The sequence below is a fragment of the Pseudopodoces humilis genome, chromosome 8, assembly GCF_049639895.1.
Source record: "Pseudopodoces humilis isolate 2021_Gansu_Grassland_sample_001 chromosome 8, ASM4963989v1, whole genome shotgun sequence".
Lineage (NCBI taxonomy): Eukaryota > Metazoa > Chordata > Aves > Passeriformes > Paridae > Pseudopodoces > Pseudopodoces humilis.
The window spans coordinates 10,470,292-10,493,113 of NC_142207.1; the positions used below are offsets into that span (position 1 = coordinate 10,470,292).

Here is a 22,822-nt window from a genome sequence, read left to right on the forward strand (position 1 = left end):
TACCTTTTGTAAGTCAGGCAAGCCTTTGGTCATTCCTTCCTGAAAGCAAATACAGTGACACCTTATGAAAGATAAACATTCTGTTGTGGGTGTTGGATGAACCCATTCCAACCTTCAGGAGATCTTCCTTTATCTATACAGCATGAAATGGGCTCTGCTTTTACTAAATCCCACAGAACAATTGAGCAACCACAAATGGCCATCTGCACTTCATACTGAAGTAAAGCCTGCTGTTCAAGAGTAATCAGCTTTCCTAAATTCATCTTCCTAAGTCCGGTAACTCAAGTACCCAGTAAAATCAGCAGGGAAGCCCCTGCCTGAATGCTGACTTTGTGTAAGCAGAAAGGAAATCCTGGGAATTTTCAATAAATTTTCACCTCCAGCCTGGCCTGCTGTATCTTGGTTCTGATCTCATACCAAAATGTCAGCAAGTTCTAATATTACAGTCAAACTCAAACATGCTAAGAAGCCATGTTTTTAGCACCTAGTAATACCACATAATGAAGAACAGTCATGCTCATTAACTTTTCATTGTGAAATGGGATTTTATCAGTGCTATAAAAACAAGCAAACAAAACCCCAACTGTTTTCTGTTATACTGGCAGTTGCATTTGTTCATTATACCTGCTAATCAGCAATTAGTTTAATGCCAGCATAACTGGAATGGAATAATGGCTCCAGATGCTATGACAAAGGAAGTTTTCATTCCTTAAAAATGGATCTTTGGGAATAGAAGGAAAGGACAGTGCCTCAGAGAAAACAAAATTCTCTGCCAACATATAAACCAAAGAAATGATGCAACAAAAAAATCTGTATGTGCACAACAACCTGAGTTAAAAATTAAGCATTCGTAATAGCTTCCCTGCCTATCAGTGGAAGTGGAAAGACAGGTGTAAGAGTTCTTGTAGACACTATAAGCAAAATAAAACCTAGTTTTACACTTATAATAGCTCTATTTTTTAATCACTGATTTTAAATGGCAAAGGGCTGCTCTTCACCATTTCAGAATGGTGCACTGGATGCTAATACAAGCAATTCTTGGAACTAAGCTAAGGCTGTTTGCTGCTCATGTTCATAAACACCTTCCTCCCTGTCCCTAAGTGGAGAGGGAAGAAAATTAACTGCAAAGCACCAGCCCTGAAGCCTGCACATCAAGGGGTCTCCAAAGGCTTCACCTCAGACAGCAGTCTGAGACAGACCACTTCCCATTGCAGTTTCATCCTCTAATTCTTCTTGGTTGCATTATGCACAATTTTATTAACTAATACTCCATCATTTAAAAAGGAAGATATCCAGTTCCTTTTTTCTTGGTCATAATATCTGATACTAAATAACTTATTTTAAAACATAACATTTTGGTATGAAATACCCAAGAAAATTTGCCTGGGCCAGCATTTCATAGCACAGCAGATCTCTGCCAATTTCCAAATCCAGCAACACAAAAGCATTGCAACCTCTCTTCCATTAAGGCTTGATTACAACTTATAGATAAAAACCTACATCTATTTATACATTATAGAACATCATAAATAACTGTTGTATAAAATCCCAATGTAAGTGATGGTGGTCTTGTATGGTTGGTTGGGGCTTGTGTTTGATTCACCAGCTTTGGGAGCATACAATTGTTCTCTCAACTAGATCACGGAGGTTTTATCCCAGCTCAAAAACACCCAACGCATAAAGCCCAAAGAATCAACACAATCCCTGTATTTCTTGTTTAAGCTAATCAGACTGATTTATTATTTTCCTGTCACCAGTTGTCTGTCTCAGGTTTGAGCTAATTATTCATCCATTTCTGAAAGGAAGAACATATAAAAAGAACAATAATCCAACAAGTACAAGTCACTCCATTTACTCACCAATCCGTTCTCTTTCAACCCTTCCAGAGTCCAAACACATGAAGTGTGCAAGAATCCTGGATTCAGTGGCAGAACTTTTTGGATAATTACAAAAAATTATCCCTATCTACATAAATCAATGTCAAAGAATAATTAAAAGAAAATCATAAATGAAAATACATGAAAGAACTTACAGCACAAGAAAGAGTGCCATGGGTGAAGCCAATCCCCAGAAACTGAGTTTCCAGGTTACATTTTAATTAAGAAAACATTCACATATATTTCAATGCAAAATAAAACATTCCAAAATTTAGTATCTTACATATTCCACATCTAGTTTGCTAATATGCAATAGCATTATTATTATTTAGCCTATTCCCTACTGCCTCACAAAGGCAAAACTGACCTTGGAAGTGAAAAGCTTGCACGATATGCAGAACATACTCTACACATTCCTCCATTAATGTACAAATGTATTTCCACATTACCATCAGATAATGTGATCATGCAATACCATCAGATAGTTCCACATCAGATTATCTCCAGGAATGTATGAATGAAGCTTTTTTTATGCCACCAGTCATATTCTACATATACATTTCACTGCATGGATATGTTTCACTTTCCTCCTCTAGTCCCATATTCTTTTGTGTCCTTTTCAAGAAAATAAAAAAATAATTAAAAAAAGGTTCAACCACCAAGTGTAAAATGTCCATAGGCATCTTACATTGATATATTAGAAAGAAAAGAAAAAAAAAAAAAAGCCCCATTCAGACAGCTTCTTCTTTTGGAGAACAGCTTTACATTCCTGAGAGTAACTACTGGAACAAGACTTGGTCTCAATGTTCCAGGACTTGTCAGACATTGTAATCAGGAGACTTTCCCTGGGGTTGTCGCAGTCGGATCTGTAAGGTGGAAAAAGCTCCCACAGTCACATGGAAGAAGAGCTGCCACAGGTTGCGCAGTTCATACAGGTACATGTTACACAGGCAGATCAACCCAAAGGTCAGGAAGGATTTGGCATTCCTCCAGCCTGTGTAGTACACAAACAGGTAACACTGTCAGGAAATAAAAAAGAAATCAGGTTACTTCATGGAAAATAACTTCTATTGAAGAAAAACAATCTGGTCACTGAAAACTTACAGCCCAAACCAAGGAAAAGTCTGAATCAGACATGGAAGAACAGTATCAATTCAGCAGTCATAGAAGGATGAAGAGTACCTGATACCAATACAAGGCTACATTTTGCTTGCATTAAACCCTCTCTGAGAACAATTCTTTCACAATAATTAATTACAGCCTGCAATGAGTGGCCTATGACAAAAGACAGTGGATGTTCCTGGCAATCTCTGGTCAAAATAAACTCTGCTCTACTCAAGCAGTGGAGAAGGAACAACAGCAGTCTTCTTCAGGAAAGCAATAGGAAGGACAGGGACCCAGAGCTCAGCACAAAGCACTTCCCCAAACACCTCCCAGTGTCCTGCCAGAAGTGATGCTGTGATGCTGAGGGTTACCTGGCAGATGCAGAGGCCCACACCCACTGCCCTGCTTCGTCTGCTGCAGAACTGATCACATTTGGAGAGACACAACTACTCTCCTGGAATTCTAGCACATTTTAGGCAATGTTCTGCACAATGTGGTGTAACACAGTCTGTCAGGACTGCCCACAGTTCCCTACTCAGCCTTCTTCCTACTGTAACAGGAAATCTGTTCAAGTCTTTTGCCTCAGTTTTTATCTCTAAAAGGACACAGCTTTTACCCAGACATTATTTTTATTTCTTCTCGTGTTTGAACTACTCCCTTAACTGCTACAAAATGAAAAAAAAATCCTCTGTCCCTTCCCTTGATCAGGTCATTTCTGCTGAAGGAAGTTTTTCTCTGAGCTTTAAGGTAGATAACAATAGTATTTATGCTTACTTTCTATTCCAAATCTGTTCCAAATGGATTTATAACTATGGTCACACATATTTAATAGCATCCATCAACAGATTATCTAAGTGCCATTTCTGTTCTTCCTGGGCATTTGCCATGTTTTATCAATCAAAAAACTCAATTTTCTTTTCATTTTTCATGTTCTTCAAAAAAAAGGCAACTGAACAATGCAATTTATTGAGGTTACTTTATATTCTATTTGAACTCTTACCACTTTTGTTACAAAGCATGCATTTCCACTGCAAGTGTAGCTGAGAGCAGCAAAACTACTCGAAGTGTCTGGATATCTAAGTATTGTCAGAGACTGGCACAATCAGTAAGATTTATATGTCCTTCCTCCAAAGCAAAATAAAACTAGAGATGAATAACCTGCATGTTTCAAAACCCAGACAGAAGTGTTCTGAACCTGCTTGGCCATTCTGAGCAGAGTAAATGCAACCTACTTGTGCTGACAAATTCAAGAAGCAGATCTAAAAGAGCAATTAGTTGGTACTGGTATCTCAGCAGTAAGAATTGAGATAATTTCCTAGTGCTGTCACTTCCACTGACAACGTATGAACAAGTGTGACTGCTTCCAAGATTAAAATAAGAGTCAAGATATGCTTCATCAAAATGATTAATAAAGGCCTGAAAACAGTAGTTTAAAAATGTTACTGTAACATGATGTCATATGACTGTGACTTTTACTAAAGAACTGTTTTAAATGAATTCTGAAGTGTATCTTTCATTGGTCTAGCTCTGAACTACTGGATGTGCCCCTTACAGAACAGATGAAAAGGCCAAAAAACAGTCAAAAGGCCAAAACACTACAGTTTTAACAGCTTACTGTAACAAGTACTGTTAGGAAACTCCTGAGGGTTGTTTTTCTTCTACTAAAGGGAAATGTTATCATCAAGTGTTATACTGAGCATGCTTTTATGAAGAAGGCTCCTCTGTGCTACTTCAGAGAAGATTTTGATTTTTGATTTTGGTTTTTTTTAATGAACGTAAAGAAATGACTGAAGGATCAGCTTCTGATACCTTCCACTTCTGGTACAACTGAGACTGTTGTTATTTTTTCTTCTTTAAAAAAGACTTGAAACTATGAATCAACACTAGACTGTCAGTGAGCCTAAAACATCCATGTAAGTCCTGTTCTTTTGCCAGCATACCTGAGTTCTAACCATTTCTTGGGAACTAGAGACACACCGCTGCATTGTTATTAACTGAACAAGACAATACAGCATGAAGGATGCCTGGTGGGTGAATGACAGTGAAATGTCAGTGAAACGTTCTTGTTGGGCAACACAGAAAATTAATGTCCTGAGCTCTTAACTGTAGCCAAAGAACATCAGAACTTGCCAGAGAACCAACAACCCTCACTTCTGAAAACTGACCAATCACATATTGCAGGAATGATACCAGACAGTGGGAAACAGAGTTTCAATAGATGTATTTTGAGTATTAATAAAAAGCCTACATTCCAAGTTGCATGGATTCTTTCATTCAGACAGCTCAGTTCAAAGCAAACAGTGAAGGAAAGATACACATCCTCATGTCTCAATGGACAGACATGAATACTTTATAAAGAATAAGGTTTCCAGTTCAGGAGAGGAGGGAAGAAGTGCATTTTTTACACGAAAAAAAGAATGGAGGAGCTCTACTTTATCTGATATGGAATAGACTGCTGGCATGGAAAATTAACATCAATCTAAATTATTTAAGGCAGAAGTTGATGGATAGTCAACAAGTGCTGAACAACAGAAGTCACGTTTTGCGACACTTTGCTAGAGATAAATTGTAGAGTATGAAGATTACAGATAACCTGGACAAAAGACTGATAGAAAGGCATTTTCTTATATTATTGTCTGACACAGTACTAAACACTGGCACACAGAAACAAGTAAAACCTGCATACTCCACAAGTCTAAGATTAAAAGTCAAAGTAATTATAGTAACAGCAACTGAGCATGAGAGACACAGACATAGGTTAATGTAACAGCAGTGTCACTGAATGACAGATGCCAGCAGGCACCTTGCTATAAATTATAACAGAAAGTCAATATTCAGATGCAGAAATGGAATACTGAAAGACAAGAAAAACAAGGGGAAGTGTCAGGCAGGAAATCAGTGAAAAGTGGCCACAAGCTTTGAAAAGGAAGATACACATTAAAGTGTATCCAGGGTGCTGTGCTTAAGTATTACTGTATTTACTTTAAATCTGCCCATCAGGGAGAAGCAGTAAGCAATTTATTCAGATGGTTAAGTCTACTTGAACTATGAAACTATTATTTCAAGAAAATAATGTAACCTCCACTGCTTGTGACTCCAGAGATAATTATCTTAATTAAATGTCTTAATCATCCAGCTGGAGAAAAAATGCTGGCAAACAGAAGCTCTTTGTATCAATCTACTACTACACGATACTTTATGATTAATGAAAAAAAACAGAGCAGAAAATATTTTTTATTATCACCCTATTCAAGTGTCTGTGACATTTAAGAAAACGTAATGACACTTACGCACAACTGGGTAATGTTTCTAAACTCTAGTGAATTATGCAAACAGAAAAACACACCTGGTACAAACAGGCTGCTGTTCCAAGAAAAAATGCAATAACATAGCTGAAATCTTCACCTTCATTCTGCAAGAATAAAACAAAAAGCCATGTTTTACAAAGAAACAAGTGAAATACCAGGCATTTACAGTACAAAAGTTACGAATTACTGCATGTTAAAGTAGTTTCACATAGGGATTTAAAGCAATTCCTTTACCACACTAAACTGAGAATTAGGACTAATGAGTGCTTACCCATGTGTCTGCAAAAAAATCATGACCTGGAGTCTGACCACTGTTTATTCACAACAAACAACTCTTGCCAAGATTTTCAAAAGCTTTAAAGAAGTCCCTCTCTAACACTGGATATTTACCTTCTCCAGATGCCTTCGAAAATTAAAGTCTAAACACTGGTAGCCACCTTTAATAGCAACTTTGTAGAATTGTGCCTTCCTAAAGTTTCACAAAATGGAAATGAGGTTAACAGGAAAAGACACAAACTGGCCACTAGGGTGGGATAAAACTCTACACAGAGAATAACGAAGGCAGCTCTGTGCTCAGACAGTGAGAGCAAACAGCAGCACAGGAATTTATCCAACAGACTTGGAAAATAAGGTTCTCTTGAAGGAAAGATGGAAAAACTTACTTGAAGTGACAGATTTTTCTACGATGTGTTTAGAAAACAAATCCTTTAACTTATTCAAATGGGTTTGAATAAGTTGATAAGAGAATACTCTGCTGAGCAGAGTAGATTTCCACACTCAATGACTATTCTAACTGCATTTCTAGCAAACATCTGCAACCACCAAAAACTTTCCAAGGAAAACAATGGGTACTCATGCAAATGTTTGTCCTTGAGAGCAAATATCACTTGAGAAGATGGTGGTGCATTCACAAGAACAACTTGTGTCTGCTGAGAGTATGTTCAGAGTGAAGTATTTCCATGTCCTGTGCTGTGAAGGAAAAACTTTGCATGTCTGCACATAAAAATTACATACACAATGCAGTAACTTCTACCCAGTGTGTCTTTGCCCCAGTGCCACTGTGTATCTGGTGGAGTACAGTTACAGATTGTAACAGAATTTTACTAACACCCAAATAAAACCACTGATGATAAAGCAAACAGTAATTTCAGAGAGATGCTTTTGAATGACTTCTCACAATACATTCCATTAATTAAGTTTTGGATTACTTCTCCCTAAACCTTGTGGATTTTTCCATAATAAAGTAAATTAAGAGAAATTTTAATGAATTTTTAGTGTGCCTCATTTGTCAGAAATGAAAATTATCTTCCATCCGTACTGAAATCTATTACCTCCAGATACAATAACACAGAGAATAAAATTAACTGGATGTCCTGTCATCACTTAGATTAATCGAACATTGGTGTTCGTTTTTAAAACTCAGCTGCAGAAAGGTAACAAAATAAGTTTTAGCAACATCACACTAACTGACAGAAATCTGTTCAGTACTATTTGTACTACAGCATACTTTAAAATCATTCCTATTTATACATTGAGAGAAATGCACATAACACAGAAAAACCTAATTAGGGATAAAGTAGAGATGTAGGTTCAACTTGGCCTTTCTTTAAAAAACAAACCAAAGACAACTCAAAAAGAAGGACCTAGCATGAAACATTTCCACAAATGTTCATCTATCCACTAGTCTTCACAAAATGCTGAGACTCAACAGTACTGTTTATTCAATCTTTACATATATCAATACTATGTAAGATAACGAATACAGGTATTCTTCTTCACCTAAAAAAATCCACTAGGTATCAAAAATATCGCAGTTGGCTGCTGAAGGGCCTAGAGACCAAGACTTACAAGGAGCATCTGAGAAACTGAGGCTGTTTAGCCTGGAGAAGGGAAGGTTCAGGAGAGAACTCACTGCTCTCTGCAACCACCTGAAAGAAAGTTGTAGCAAGATGGGGGTTGGGCTCTTCTCCCAGGTAAGGGGTAAGATGAGAGGAAATCACCTTATGCTGCACCAGGGAAAAAATTTCTTCACTGAAAGAGCTGTCAAGCTTCCCAGGGAAGTGGCTGAATCACCACCCCTGAAGGAATTTAAAAGCCTTGTAGATGTGGCATTTTGGAACATGGTTTAGTGAACTTGGCAGTGCTGGGTTATGGCTGGACTCAGGTCTTTTCCAACCTAAATGTCTCTACGAAATCCAGATATATTAGAATGAAAAGACTATCTACCAAGTAAGCAAGAGGATTACCATTTTCTCTCAGAAAACATCCATGGGGTGTTTAGTTTCTATGTCTATCACCACAATAACAGCCATTAAATGGTAAAGACATCTTTGGTTTTTTTGTGGCAACACACATAACTTTCTGTGCATGCCTGCTAAGTACTGTCAGCATATTCACCTGAATTGCTTGAAAGCATGACCCATTATTAGAGACACTGTAGCACTTGTGGGAATACAACCAGCAGAAGAAATGGAATAGAAAGAAACTGAAAGGCTACAGGGAGGGCCATAGTAGAGATTTTACAGAAAAAATATGGGTTCAGGGGAGACAGTTTGGGGAGGGGAGTTGAGAAGAAATCAACAATTTTCTGACACTGGTCCTTACAATACACAAAGAGAAATAAGGTTTATTAAATACAAACAAAAAACTACAAAAGTTCTCTAAAAAAAACTATTTTATAAAACCTGTTTAAAGATTCCCGCTCTGTGGACTTTTCAATAAAACTGCCCAGATTTTCAAAGCTGTTCATTATTTCACTCAAACGTTTTTAAATAGCATCTATAGAAATTAAACGCCTCACACCCTGGCATAAATTTAGAAAACAGAACATTATGTTCACATCCTCACCGCTACCAAGGTACCAGGGAAGGAGTTGGCCACCCACCTTCCACTGCTGTTGAAATCACAGCCTCGATGAATGAGGCAGCACACTCAAGGAGGATGCAGGGATCACAAACAATACAGATTTTGTAACAGAGGCCTGACCTCACAAACAGTACTTCTCAAATAAAACTGGCACAACTCATCAAACAGCATCTTCTAAAACAAAAATTGTGATTGCTATGATGCATAACTTTTAAATTCATACACTTGTACAATACCTGGAGAAGGCTTTCTATGGCATGGAAGCCACGGATTAAATTCAAAGCTCCACATAACAGACTAAGCACAAATGAGACAATCCCTGGCAGAGTCACAGGTTCCAGACGCTGATGAGGAGCTGCAAAGCAGATCAAAAAAAGATATCAAAGGTCAAAGCAATGCCTTCAGAAATTCAGTAAAATAATAATCTCATTTGTCAGTGGCTTTTAGCTCAAGAAATTGCTGAAACAAACCACAAAATGTCATTTCTGTTTTCTAAAAATACAAAACATTGTAAATGTTTCAGCACAAGGTTTAGCAAAAAGTAAACTTTCCTCCAGTTTAGATTTATAATTGATATATATAATTGATATATTTAGTCTCTATCTCAATATTTTCCAGTTATTCGGTAGGGTACTGATGGCTGCCCAAACATGCCAGGAAATCAATAGTAAAAGATGCACTTGCTAGTGAAATCTGTCCACTATTAGAACCAGCTAATAAGTCACATACTTAAGACCTTTTCTCACAATCCCCACTCTTCTTTAACATTAATGCATTAGTGAGATATTGAGACTGATTTAGCTTGTTTGCTGAACAGATCACTGAGGCAGAGCTATCACAGTCCCCTTCCTTAAAAACACAGCGAGTGCTACCAAAGACACACATGAAGAAACTGCTCTGAAACTCAGCTGGGATCTCTTTTGCAATCTTATATGCACCTTCCAGATTGTGCTTAGCCTTTTACAAGTAAAACACAAAATTAAAACACTCTTTCCATGCATACCCACTCTTTCAAGCTTATCTAGGGTCACAAGACATGTACAAGTATGTAACAGTTATGTATGTTCCTCATTACTGTCCCTTTCCATAATGAATAACAGAAAGCAAATGTGAAAAAACAATGCAAAACTCTTAACAGTCTGGGCAACACTGGGGTAACAATGGGACTACTGAGCTGTACTCAAATCATTCTGTTCAAATCAACCAAGTGTAAAGATGTAAACAATGAAGTTAATGAACTGTAACATTAATAGAGAGAGGGGTGTCAATCCCAGTTGTTTGTATTGCACACACCCAGGAAAAAGGTTTTTCAAACAGCTTATGAAGTTACAGAACCTAAAAAAGCCCCAACAAAAGCTATTGATAAGCAGGCAGGGCTGTCTAATTATGAGTGCACAATAACACAAAAATAAAATACAGGATGAGTTCAGTTAATTCATTTGTGCTGAATTTAGTAGTGTATAAGCAGTTGTGTTTTTTCATAAAGAAAAGCATAACCCATGTTTAACTTTGAGAGTTCATTGGTTTTCTAACTGTAGGGCACATTACTCCCAGCAATCACTCAGTTAAGGTTAGATATGATAAATGTGCTCTTTGCATACACCACCACTCTTTTTCAATGACTCCAAACTGGTTGTTTTGTTTTGGCTTTTTTAAAACCCTCTCAGCCAGAGACTAGCAAAAAGCTGAGGGTGTATATGACTGTTTTTAGCCAAAAGTAATTCTATCCATTAACTGGTGGATAAAATTTGCTCTCTGCTCTCCAGCTCTTCAGAAAATCTCCTTTTCCCCATGCACTGGGTAACTTAAAATCATTGTGCACTGTAACAGCTTCTATAACACCTCTTTGAGAACCATGGGGGGAAAGTAAAGAGTCTGGTCAGCTAAATCAACAGAGTCTACGAAGATCATAAAATAGTAACCTCTCTCTTACTAAAATATGAAAAATAAATCAAAAAAATATAAAGGACATTATGTACCATTACTAATGTCATTAAACTCTACAGAGCTTAACAAATTTTAGTGTTACATCAAAGCCACAAGAATCATTTATATACAAAAGATGAAGGCAAAACCAAAAGAATTAAGAAGAATTGTCAGAGAAGGCAGGGTAAAGGACAGTTGACTTCAAATTGGTACAGCCACCAAACTTGGAAATATGCTTAAGTGCCATATCAAAAATTCTCAGTTCAAATAAAGCATTAATTCTGAATTTAATGTTGACATTTAAATAAAAGTTCAGGAAATTTATATGACATGAGAAACTACATTACTTGTAAGAAAGTTTATTTAAAACTAAAATGTGAAAAAAAAACCCAAAAGCATGGAGTATACCGTATCAAGCAAAAAAAAAAACTTTGATCTGACAACTGTTTCTTCACTGAAAAAAAGCTCAGAAAATAATAGTTTTATCCTAACCTGAAACATCACACATCAGCATGCTGTGACCCTATTTCTAATGCCTGCCAACACCTACATGTACCTTTGCAGGAAGATTCTATCCATAATCTGCACACTTTATGCTTCCCACATGTAGAATTACCCCTACTCCTCACTGCACTGCACAACTCTCAGAGGGAAAAGGGCTGCTACTGCAAGCAGTGCCAGCACAGTAGGCCTGGACTCCACACCCTGGCTACACATCCAGTCACAGTGTGAGCAAGTGAGAGCCACTGCTTCCCCCCACGGCCCAAGCTAATGCCTGCCACTCTGCACAACTAAACAAGATTTGCATCCACCTAACTTCCCACCTCTGGATGCTCTCCAACTTCATTTAACACAGTTCACTCCAGAAAGTCCTACTTTTTAACAGTACAGCATATTCAGGAAATTCCACTAGGCAAAACATTTTTTTGTAAGAATCTGTCCTTAGAGCAAAGGAGAAATCTGGAAGTCCAGCCAACTGCGTGGGCAGCAAACATCCAGAGAAAGTTCTTTTCAAGGGTGGAGAGAAGTGATGAATGTAAAGAACTACAAAACCACTAGCAGACTTTCTAAAAAAGACACTGTTATTCAATAGCATCTAAAATGTGAAGAGCTGAAGAAATAGCAAGCCTGTCAAAATGTACAGCCCTTTGATGGTGAGTTTCTACAGCAACTGAAGGAAGGAAGTGGATAACTGAACCGAGATCTATGGAATTAAGAGGAAGAAGAAAGTTAAAAGCAATTGAAAGAGAAACAGAAGAAAAATGACATGGAAAGGAAAGAGGACAACAGAATTGCTTCTGTAAGAAATTGTGGAGAGGTAAGTAAAAAAAAATAGAAGATCACCTGCCAATTATTGCTGAATCTTCTATTTTAGTTAAAAGGGAAATGATCCCAATGTTTTTTTTAATTTAGGTCTATATTACCTTCCAACACTCTTACTCAAAAAAAGTGACAAAAAACACATCCCCCACTACATGGGCAACTTTTAAAAAACCAGCCAATTTTGACACAGGCTGAATTCTCTCGTGTTTATTGCCTTTTATTTTTCCAACTGCAGGAAGTTCGAATCTATACAATTTTCAGTTAACCAGCTGCCCCTTTTGCCACCATAAGCCTTTCCACAAAGCAGGATTAGATGAAAACATTAAGAGTAAACAACAATGTAAGAATCAAAAGTGGCAAAAGAGTGGTATCACAGCATTACACACCTTTAAAAAGAGCCCACACACGGAAGAAGATGACAAAGGTATGTACAGTACTGTTTAGAAGATTCCACTCTTTTAAACAATTTAAAACCTTCACACTTTTCCCTTCCTAATTTTCCTGAATCTAACTCAAATACAGTCAAATTGCAAACACAGAGATTGCAAGCTATTTCTACACTGTCTCATAGCACCTGGAATTCTCAGAATCAGGGCCCTGGAGTACAAACAGGTCACCCTACTCATTTTGTTTGGTTTTCATCTTCCATAGAAAGCAGTTTTCAATCTTCTAGAGTAATCCTCATGAGTAAGTACATAATAAGGATAAAATACTGGAAAAGAGATCCTATTAATATATACATATACATAAACTGCACAAAATCTCATTTATTACAACATTGTAGGAGGTGTTAAGATTTATGATTGCAATTCTATGATTTATGATTGCACCCTGACACTGTAAAGTGAACAGCATCAGTGTGTGCCTGCTCAGGATAATTTATAAAAAGAAGCACTTTTGGGGAAAAAAAAAAGGGAAATATATTAACTAATTAAAATCAACACTTCCTTCCATTCTATTTACGATTTTGCTTCACTAAATTTGGATGACTGAAATCAGATGATGTCAGTATCACATGTCAAGTCCATGTATCAGTGCAAGGATTTGGCATTTTGCTTCTGTCTTGCTGGGAAACATCTGAAGGTGGACCTCAAACCCATTCAGAGGATTCACTTAATAGCACAAACCTTTAACCCAGCTCAACCCCGTAACTCCACATTTACTGCCTACATGAAACAAATTAAAGTTTTAAAAAATTAATGACTACTTAAATGAATTTGGCAGTTTTATACAAAATTGCAATTTTTAATATTGTACACAAGGCACTCATTTTAGAGAGTGCATCTTTGAGTGAGCACAGCTCTTTGGATTTTCACCATTGTAGAGGATTCCTAAAGAGATGCTTCTCCCTCCAGCTACTCCAACTCCTGACACTGCCCTCAGCTGATGTCAACACTGAGTCTTACTAGGCAAAAATATCAGTATTTTCAGAAATGTTAAAAGGCAAAAAAATAAAAATCATCTTCTGGTAAGTGCTCATCTTCATTTGCAAGGTTTTCTTCCTTCAATAAAGCAGTTCATTGAACAGAGTCATTTCTTCCTCTGAGTGCCTTGGGAAGGTAAGTATTTGGAGCAGGAGACAAAACAGACATCTGAGCTAAAATGCACATAAGGTCATACCAGCTTTATGTTTTGGAAAAATGAATAAAAGCTTCTTTTTTTGAAGAAAAGAATTTTGCTGCATCTGTCTCATTTAAGGATACAACAATGCAAGTCTGGAACTTACCTGCAGATATCTTACCAGTACCCTTATACTCCCCCACAGGTATATGAGAAAAGCCATTGGCTGAACCAAGTTCTGACACAGAAATTTGATATGGTGGTCTCAGTTTGATTTCTGTCTGCATATCAGCAAGATTCATCTTTGTTGACAAAGAACGTGTATTGTTGTATCTCTGTTTGGTCCTCTGAATGAAATTATCTGCAAAATTTAAAATAAAAAGGTACTTTTCTATGGACTTTGTTAATTACATAATCCATGCAACTTTTCAGTTCACAAACTGAAATATATTGTTTGAAATACTTGCATTTATCTTGGATTTTTAATGCTATTTCTGTTTTGTGCCTAATACATCATGGGCTATTTAATTCTGCAGTTAAAAAAAAATTAAGCTCTAAAGATCTAATTATGTAATAACAGAATAAACAAATGACTTTTCATTTCATGAGACTGAATGCATTTCTAATACAAAGGATTTGCTGCACTTCAAGCTTTTCTGTTAATTTAGTAAATATCCTTATTCAAAATTACCTTGTGGAAGAAAAAAAGTGTTCATAGAAATCTTCACAAGGAGGACAATAATGTTATACAGATATTGTCAATAACTGATTGAATTATAGACAGGAATTAACCAACTGAAGTATCTTCCCCCATGTTTCTAAAACTGCAGCTCTTTTTGCTCAAATGTGTTTTATAAGAATATCTAATTACAGTAATTTCTAATATATAACATAAATTAATGGAATTCACAACAGCTGTTATCTGATATATATAAGCTGCATTTGGAGTCTGAAGATTAAATGTTCCACTACATTATCAGACAAATAAAAATTTCTCCCTTTCATGTATTGAACAAAAGGAAGCACAGCTAAGAGCTAACATGAAACTGCAATCTTTTACTTGAGAAATTTAAGAAGCTCAGTGACTTCACAGGTTAAGTATTTCAACAGGTATGAAGTCAAACAACTCCTAGTATTAGCCAGAAGATGAACTCCAGAGTTGGTCACACAAGGCTTAAATGAAAACCTACTGGAATGAACAGAACTAAGTTTGGATAAAACTCCAATAGCCTAATTTAATGCCCCCAGAAGCATTTCTTTATTGACTCTAACAGGAGTTAAATCGGATTCTAAATCCACCTGAAATAGAGCTATAAACAGCTTTGGACATTTTTTTTTTGTGTGCATTAAGTTGCATCTATTTAAATACTCATTTGTCTTAGTATGAGAATGAAGGAGAAAAGGGCAGCTCCTTACCAAACTCTATAAAACAGTATGGTCTGATAGCAGTATTCGTCTTCATCATATTGTAGGTAGTGATGAACTCCTTCTGAAGCTCATCCAGGAAACAGAAAGCCAGGACACTGGGATAATTTTCAGTGCACAGCATCATATAGCTTACTCCCAGAGAACTTATAAAGCTAGAATTGAGAAAACATATCCAAAATTTCAAATTTAAATTCAGTGAGTTAACTGCTTTTCTAGTCTGATCTCATATTCTATAACCAGGAAAACAAAAACTTATCTGGGCTAGCAAAGGAATACATGTTTACTGAAAAGTCCAACATTATTCTAAAAGAAAAACAAGTTACTTTTAGGCAATGTTTTACTTGAACACCACACTGTACAATCATATGAGAAGCTGTTTTACATGTATGTGTCTGTCTATATGTGTGCATGTGCACACATATACACACACTTGTGAAACAGAAAATAACAAAGTTTTAGGATGCAGAAACACAGCAGGTTTGTCCCATAACAGCTTTTCACTCATCTCAGATGTACAATATATGATCTGGTGCAGCCCAAAAATGCAAAACCTTTTCTTCAGATTGGGGGGAGGGCTCTTGGCTCTTTCTAGAACACAGGAATAAAACTGTTCTGCAGAATGCAGAATTAATAATTCTCCAAAGACAGTTGCAAGGACAACAAGAGACGGCAAATAATGAAATCAGAAAAAGACAGTTTTCAATATACATATTCTGTTGCATTTAGGAAATTCATCAGAGTTCCAATTTTCATGATACATTCCAATTTCTTTCAAATCTTGCTGGATAACCTACAGTACAAAAAGTAATCAAAGACAAAAGCAATAAAATCTACCCTGATTAATACCTCATTTTTAAATGTTTGTTTTAAGCTAATCAGTTTCCAGGCCAATTGTAGTTGGCCTGTCAACAACAAAACAAAACAAAAACAAACGAACAAACAAAAAAATAAACCCTGAAACTATTTAGTCCATCCTGGGCTTTAATCCAAGAAATGCTGGAAACTCACACATCCCTATAGTAGATGGAGAGGTCTTAGCACTTTCTAGGATCATTCAGATGGTAGGTACCCTTTCCACCACTCTAATTTCTACATGGTTAACTAGGAGTTATAATGAAATTACTCACCTCATTTAAAATTTCAAAATTAGAGCCAGAATTTATGTCAGTTAAAGTGCAAGTGAACTATAAACAATAAAGAAGATCTTACCGAATATCTAATCCAAACATACTCTTTCAGTGTAAAGCCACTCTTCCCATAATGTCCTATGACTTTGTGCCATTACAAAGGAACTCCCATGAAAGTCTGAATAGGTCCAAATCTTTCTACAATTTCTCGATTTTAAATTTCTGATACATAAATAGCGCCAAGAATTAATCTTAGCTTGATAACACACTTCTAATGTGAACAGTTAACTTTTTCACTTACAGAGAGACACAACCTAGGATGTTGCAAATACTTAAATGACAAGCCTTACTTTATATTATACTGTCCAGTTTTCAGAGTACATCTATCAGGAAGCTGAGAAAGTTTTTTTGAGAGCATTTTAAAGTATTTTCTACATTCTTGCATTCCCGTGCTCTGGTCATAATCAGTAGATGCAGAAAGTGGGAGTCCATCCCTCACACGGACCACAGAAGCAGATAAAATCATAGACATTGCCAACTGAGTTAACAACAACCTGCAACAAAACATAAATCAGGAGGAATCAGAATTAAGGTAAAAGCAGAAACAGAGTCAACTGTGATCAATCAAACTTCTCAAGCTCTACAGTGGGTTCAGGCCTAAACTGGGGCACAGTTAAGATTTCCAACTATAACTCAAACTAGAGTCTTAACTGAACAGGACCTACTAGTCTACACAAGCCACAAAAGAGTTATTCAAACCTTACATTAAATCAAAACATTCAAAAGTTTAGCAAGGCAAGTATTAAAAGGATTACTTATCTGCTAAGCATCAGTACACAATTTTGTTCTCCTACAAGTGGGCGAACTGCTAGAATTTATATGAAGCCAAAAGAAAACACTTCCTCAGCTCTTAACACTGCTCTGCAGACTCCTACCATATACTACACCTATCACTTCAGACACTATGAAAAAATATTTTTGCCTCCCTCAGATGATGCTACTCAAGTTCCATACAGTCACAAACTGCAAAAAGAAACAGATTTCTGGATACAGATAAAATATGCTTTTGTGTGTGATACTGATATCTTTACAGAACCTTTCAAACTATGACGTTAAGGGTGTTTTATAAGCCTCAGCAGCTGAATGACTGCATTCTCACAAGTCAGAAATCCAAATTTTCCCCAAAAAGACACTACCTCATCACAAAAGAGAGGCAATAGCTATTTTTTACCTGAACTCTCATCTTCTCTATTTCCCACTCCCCAAAGATTATATATCCATCAGGATACTTAATGAATAATCAACAATATTCAGGCTTTTCAAGGTTATTTACTCCTCAGAGAGAAAGACGCATAATAATGAAAGCACTAAAAATGTGTTGTCATTTTCAGTTTAGTAAATCCAGCTTCATCAGCAGTCAAACTTCAACCTCCTCTGAGATCCATCACATTAGCTGAATAAATTCCAAATTAATAGCCTTGTATTTTACTTGTACAGCGCCATCAGACTCTCCCCAAAGCTGTAACAGCAGTGGAAGCCACTGCTGACTGCAGCCTGCTGAACACCTTGAGGCTTTTATCAGGTGCTCTTGTTATTTCAGCACTTCACTAGAGAATTCCCTCCTGAACAAAGTGCTTCCATCAGCTGGACACAAAACCAGAAAACAAACCCAACTCCAGGACTTCCTGTAGATCAGCTTGCTGGCATGGAGCAGTCAAGAAACTAAACCCATAGTTCTAGAAACTTTTACCTATATCTGAGTTCATGTTCCTAGAAGGACAATTCACATGGAATGCACATGGACTCATTTTCTTAACTACGCTCCTAACCGTATAAACAAGACAGCAGCTCAAGAGCGTGACAAAATTGCAGAGGAGCTTTAAACTGCAGTGGTTCTCTGACAATAAGCACCTCTACCACTCAGAACTCAATCCTGACAGGGATGTTTGGGAGCTGTATCAATTTAAACAAAAGAGCAATGATGTGATAGCAAACTTTAAATAACCCTTCATTAACTTACTTGCACAAAATGTAATTTCATGGATCTGCATTTCCCCTGATGAAACAAGTAACTTCCTTAGCACCTAACATGAAGAAAGGAACATAGCTCCATGTCCTGTTTCAGGAAAAGGCAGTGAATAGGACTGCACTGCAGGAGAAACCCAGAGTCACGCAGCCAGCTCTCTGAAGAAAAGATATTATTCTGTTCACTTTTTAAATGATCTTGATGGTTAAAGTTCATGTTGAGCTATCTGATAAGAACAAACAGAAAAAGTTAATAAACATATTTACCGAGTATAAACACACTTCAGCTCTTTTTGTGAGGCCATATTGGAAAGGCCTGAACATAGCCAAGGGAGGTTACTCAAAAGATACTCAAAGGAAAACTAGGATAACAGAGATATTTAAATGTTTCTGTGTTCTTTAAGTGAAGTTCAGGAAGTCACATCACTTGAGGTGTTTAAAATGGGAAAACATGTTATCTGTCTGCACAGTACAGGAGTAACTCAGCTTTACACAACCTTTGACTTTGAACTCCATCATTCCCCTCATTTGCTATGCTTGATTAATCCATAATCTCCTCTGCTCAGAACACTTCAGGAACAAAGCACAGCACAACCACAGCTCTATTTCCAAAGCATTAAGATTTTCAGTGTCCAATCTCATCACAGTTCTTTGCTCCTACAACTGAGGACGAAGAACATAAATACCACTAACAGCATGTATGCATAGACAACAGACAAAGCAAATGATAAAGACATCTTTAGAGGTATTCTTTCAACTTTTATGTCTATTCTGTATGTAAATAAATATTTGCAGAAATCTTGAACAAAACTTTCTTCAAGAGCCCTACCTGTATTTAGAGAAATACACTCTGTAACAGAAGACAAGGTTCTAGTGAAACAAGCCAATTCTCTCAACAAACTACGAAATCATGCAAGGTAGAAATTGTGTTGAGCTGAAGATCTTGGCACCAGTTAGGTTTTGTTACCTTCATCTTAAAAATCCACCCAGTGAAAATATGAACTTTTTTCTCAGCCTCCTAACAGCAGAATCAGAAAGCTATCTAAAAACCAGAGCTAATAAAAGAAAATTACTTTGGAAGATCATACATATGTCAAGAGATGTATAATACACATACTGTAACAGAACAGTCAGCATTACCTGAAAATGTATTAACAAAAAAAAAGTTTACTAAATCTACTTTACCCAGTTCTCAAAACAATACACCTTTACACAAGGAGTCAAGTGGTAAATTTGATATGCACTTATACATTTAGAGGTTGAAGAAAGATATGGCAGTGCTTTTAGAGCTACCTCTACATATCTTTTTTAAGCATCTATTCAAAGCTGCTTTAAGTAATTCACCAAATTGCTACTAAATTCATATGTTTTCCTCCAAAAATTCTATATCCCTCAACCACCTGAAGATGACAAAGGACAAAGGTTGAAAACATCTCACCAGCCAGTGGAACCCTTTGTCACAGGCTGCTGTCCATTAAATTCACATGTTATGTGAATTTAAGAGGCAACTGGAAAAGTTCACAGAAAACTACCAGGGGTATTAAAATCAAATCACAACCCTTTGCTCAGCATGATTCTGACCCCCACATGAACACCAACAGGGACAGTACATCACAGAAGCATCACTCCATGCTTGCACCATTCTTGTTTCCCTTAGTTAGAATTTACTTCTGCCCCATCGTTATTGATTTCCCCTCCACAGCCCTCACTGCAAATGAGGACTGGGAGAATTCATGGAAAAGAGGAGGATGGAGAAAGGTGGCCACAGACAGGTAAGGGTCAGCAGGGTGGCTATTCCTCTGTTACTCCACCTTCCCAAGAGCTGTCCAATTTCTCATGCACGTGTCAGCATCCACTGTTTCACAACTAGGAATTAGCACATGTGCCTGGTTTCATTTCCTCCCATGAATGAGAAACCTCAGGTGATGGAAACCAGAGCCTGTTTCACTGTGCTTTTTTTTTAAGACATATTCAATTATCATGTTGTTTATTTCCATGTTATAATGGTACTTGATCCTGAAGCAGCATCTAGAAAAGTCCTAGAAACCCTGAAAATAGAAACTGTAACATTCCAGCCTTTTGTAACAAATTCATCATCTAACTTGTGATCTGATCCTTAACTGTTTTAAACCTATCTGACATAGTTTTTTAACACTTTTAAGAAGTGTTTGAAAGTGATCTGTGACTATGATTTGCTCAGGATATTTCACCTTAAGAAAATCTAGCTTTTGCAAAATTCTGAGCAGATCTAGTGTAATGGCAAACCTACCCTCATGCACCTGATAGCCTTCAGCCAACTTAATCACAGCCTTTCTTGCTGGGATGCCTGCCTCCCATAAAAACCTTCCAGAAAATATAAAACTGGGAAGTGTGTGCAAGCTGCACTCCTGTCTGACACAAAATAAAGATAAAATTTCCGTGTTTTCTTTAAGTATAGCTAATACTGTTGGACAATTTATTGCCCCTGCTTCTGAGGGTTGTGACAGCTGCACTACACAGGAAGGAGCCTTAATTTTTTCACTGTACATCATACTTCAGAAATTCGTGGTACAAACTGGAGCACCACAGAAGTACACAACAAATAAAGCCACACTGACATCACCAGGTATGAGACAAGGGAATAATCCTTTATCACCAGCCAATATAATCCTTTCCATAAAGCCAGAGGGAAAGAGACCTCAGAGGCAGAATCAAAATTCACAGAATCAATGAGGTGGGAGAAGACCTCTGAGATCTTCGAGTCCAACCTGTGACTTGCCAGCACCACGTCACCAGCCACCGCTAAGTGCCACATCCAGTCTTTCCTTAACAAGTGGCTCCAGACACAGTGACTCCATCACCTTCCTAGCTTCCCAATCCAGTATATAATCAACCCTTCTGAAGAAATTCATCCTAACGTCCAAACAATTCTGAAAAAGTAAGGGAACGGAAGAAGTTGCGTCCCAAATTTTGGGAGCTTGATCCTTTCACCTACCACCTACTTACGTGGCAGCTCCGACACGACCATCTGGAGCTGCAGCAGAAGCGCTGACTCGGTGGTCACTGACTTAGGCGGATCCGCACCGCTCCAGATCACAAAACTTCACACAATCTCCTGCAGACCCTGGAGGGCGGCGGAGACCCCTACATACAGCGGGCTCCCGCTACCGGGCGGCGCTTGCCAGGAGCCCCGAGCGGCCCTCGCTGCCTCCCGCGCCCGCCCTGCCCGCGACAGCGGCGCTGCCGCCGCCACCGGCACCCCCGAGACGGCGGCGGCGGCCCCGCGCCGACCGCGGCTGAGTCGCCAACGCAGCCGGCCCTGAGGCTCCGCGGCCGGGCCTGGGGCCGGCAGGGGAGGGCAGGCGGGATGGGAAGGGAGGGGAGGCGAGGCCGCGGCGAGGGCCGGGCGGGCAGGGCCGGGCGGCGGCTCCGGCCGCGGGTCCCGCCCGCCCGCGCCCCTCACGGCGCCGGCCCCGCGCGGGGGGCGCAAGCCGTACCTGGGCAGCGGGGCGGCGGCGCGCGAGTCCCGCCGGGGAATGGGGGGGCGGACACGTCCGCGCGCGCCGCAGCGCCCTCGCGCGTTGCGGCCGCGCGCTGCGGGGCGGGGCCGCCCTGAGGGGGCTCCGGGCGCTCCCGGCGCCGCCGCCCCGGGAGGTCCCGGCGGGCCCCGCTGTCGGCCCGCGGGGCTGGAGCAGCCGCGCTGGAGCCTGCGGGGGGCCCGGGGCTGCTGCGTGCGAAGGGGACGCCACCCTTGCGTGGCTGGGATGCGACGGTCAGACTCCCGGGCCAGGCTGTCTCTCACCGCCCGGGCGGGAGCAGGGAAGCCACCACCAGCGCTGTCTCGCCTTTTCTGAGGCTGGATTTATCATAGAATTAGGTTGGAAAATATCTCCGGGATCGTCGGGACCAACCTATGACCCAACACTACCATGTCAACCAGACCAAGGCACCGAGTGCCGCATCCAGTCTACTCAAACACCTCCAAGGATGGTGACTCCACCGCATCCCTGGGCAGCCCAGTCAAGTGTCCAATCACCCATTCTCTGAAGAAGTGCTTCCTAATGACCAGTCTCAATCTCCCCTGGTGCATCTTACAACTGTCCTCTTGTCCTGTGCCCTGGGAGAAGAGCCCGACCCCCACCTGGCTCCAGCCTCCCTGGGAGTTAGTTGCAGGGAGCAATAAGGTCACCCCCGAGCCTCCTCCAGGATAATTCACTCTGAGCTTTAGGAGCTGTGCTCTTTGGGCTGTTCCATGTAATTACTTTGACAGCAGCTGGCTGGTGTCCACCAGGTTTCATGG

At 39.0% G+C, this 22,822-nt stretch overlaps 1 protein-coding gene across 4 annotated transcripts; it reads right to left on the reverse strand.

Annotated features, from left to right (window-relative positions):
• Nucleotides 1–1,709: 1,709 nt before the first annotated feature.
• SEC22A (SEC22 homolog A, vesicle trafficking protein) lies at nucleotides 1,710–22,044 on the reverse strand. 4 transcript variants are annotated; one of them, XM_014249568.2, is made up of 9 exons: nucleotides 22,020–22,044; nucleotides 21,529–21,646; nucleotides 18,539–18,702; nucleotides 16,869–17,072; nucleotides 15,380–15,543; nucleotides 14,130–14,324; nucleotides 9,391–9,509; nucleotides 6,328–6,393; nucleotides 1,710–2,896 (listed from the first exon to the last, which is right to left on the reverse strand). In XM_014249568.2, the coding sequence occupies exons 4-9, from the start codon at nucleotides 17,048–17,050 to the stop codon at nucleotides 2,696–2,698; spliced, it is 927 nt and encodes a 308-aa protein (XP_014105043.1). In that variant the 5' UTR covers nucleotides 17,051–17,072; nucleotides 18,539–18,702; nucleotides 21,529–21,646; nucleotides 22,020–22,044; the 3' UTR covers nucleotides 1,710–2,695. The 4 variants fall into 4 exon arrangements, with proteins under 4 accessions (XP_014105043.1, XP_005519705.1, XP_087915135.1 ...); XM_005519648.3 differs by lacking the exon at nucleotides 21,529–21,646 and having other exon boundaries at nucleotides 22,020–22,038; XM_088059009.1 differs by lacking the exon at nucleotides 22,020–22,044 and having other exon boundaries at nucleotides 18,603–21,735.
• Between the last annotated feature and the right edge of the window lie 778 nt (nucleotides 22,045–22,822).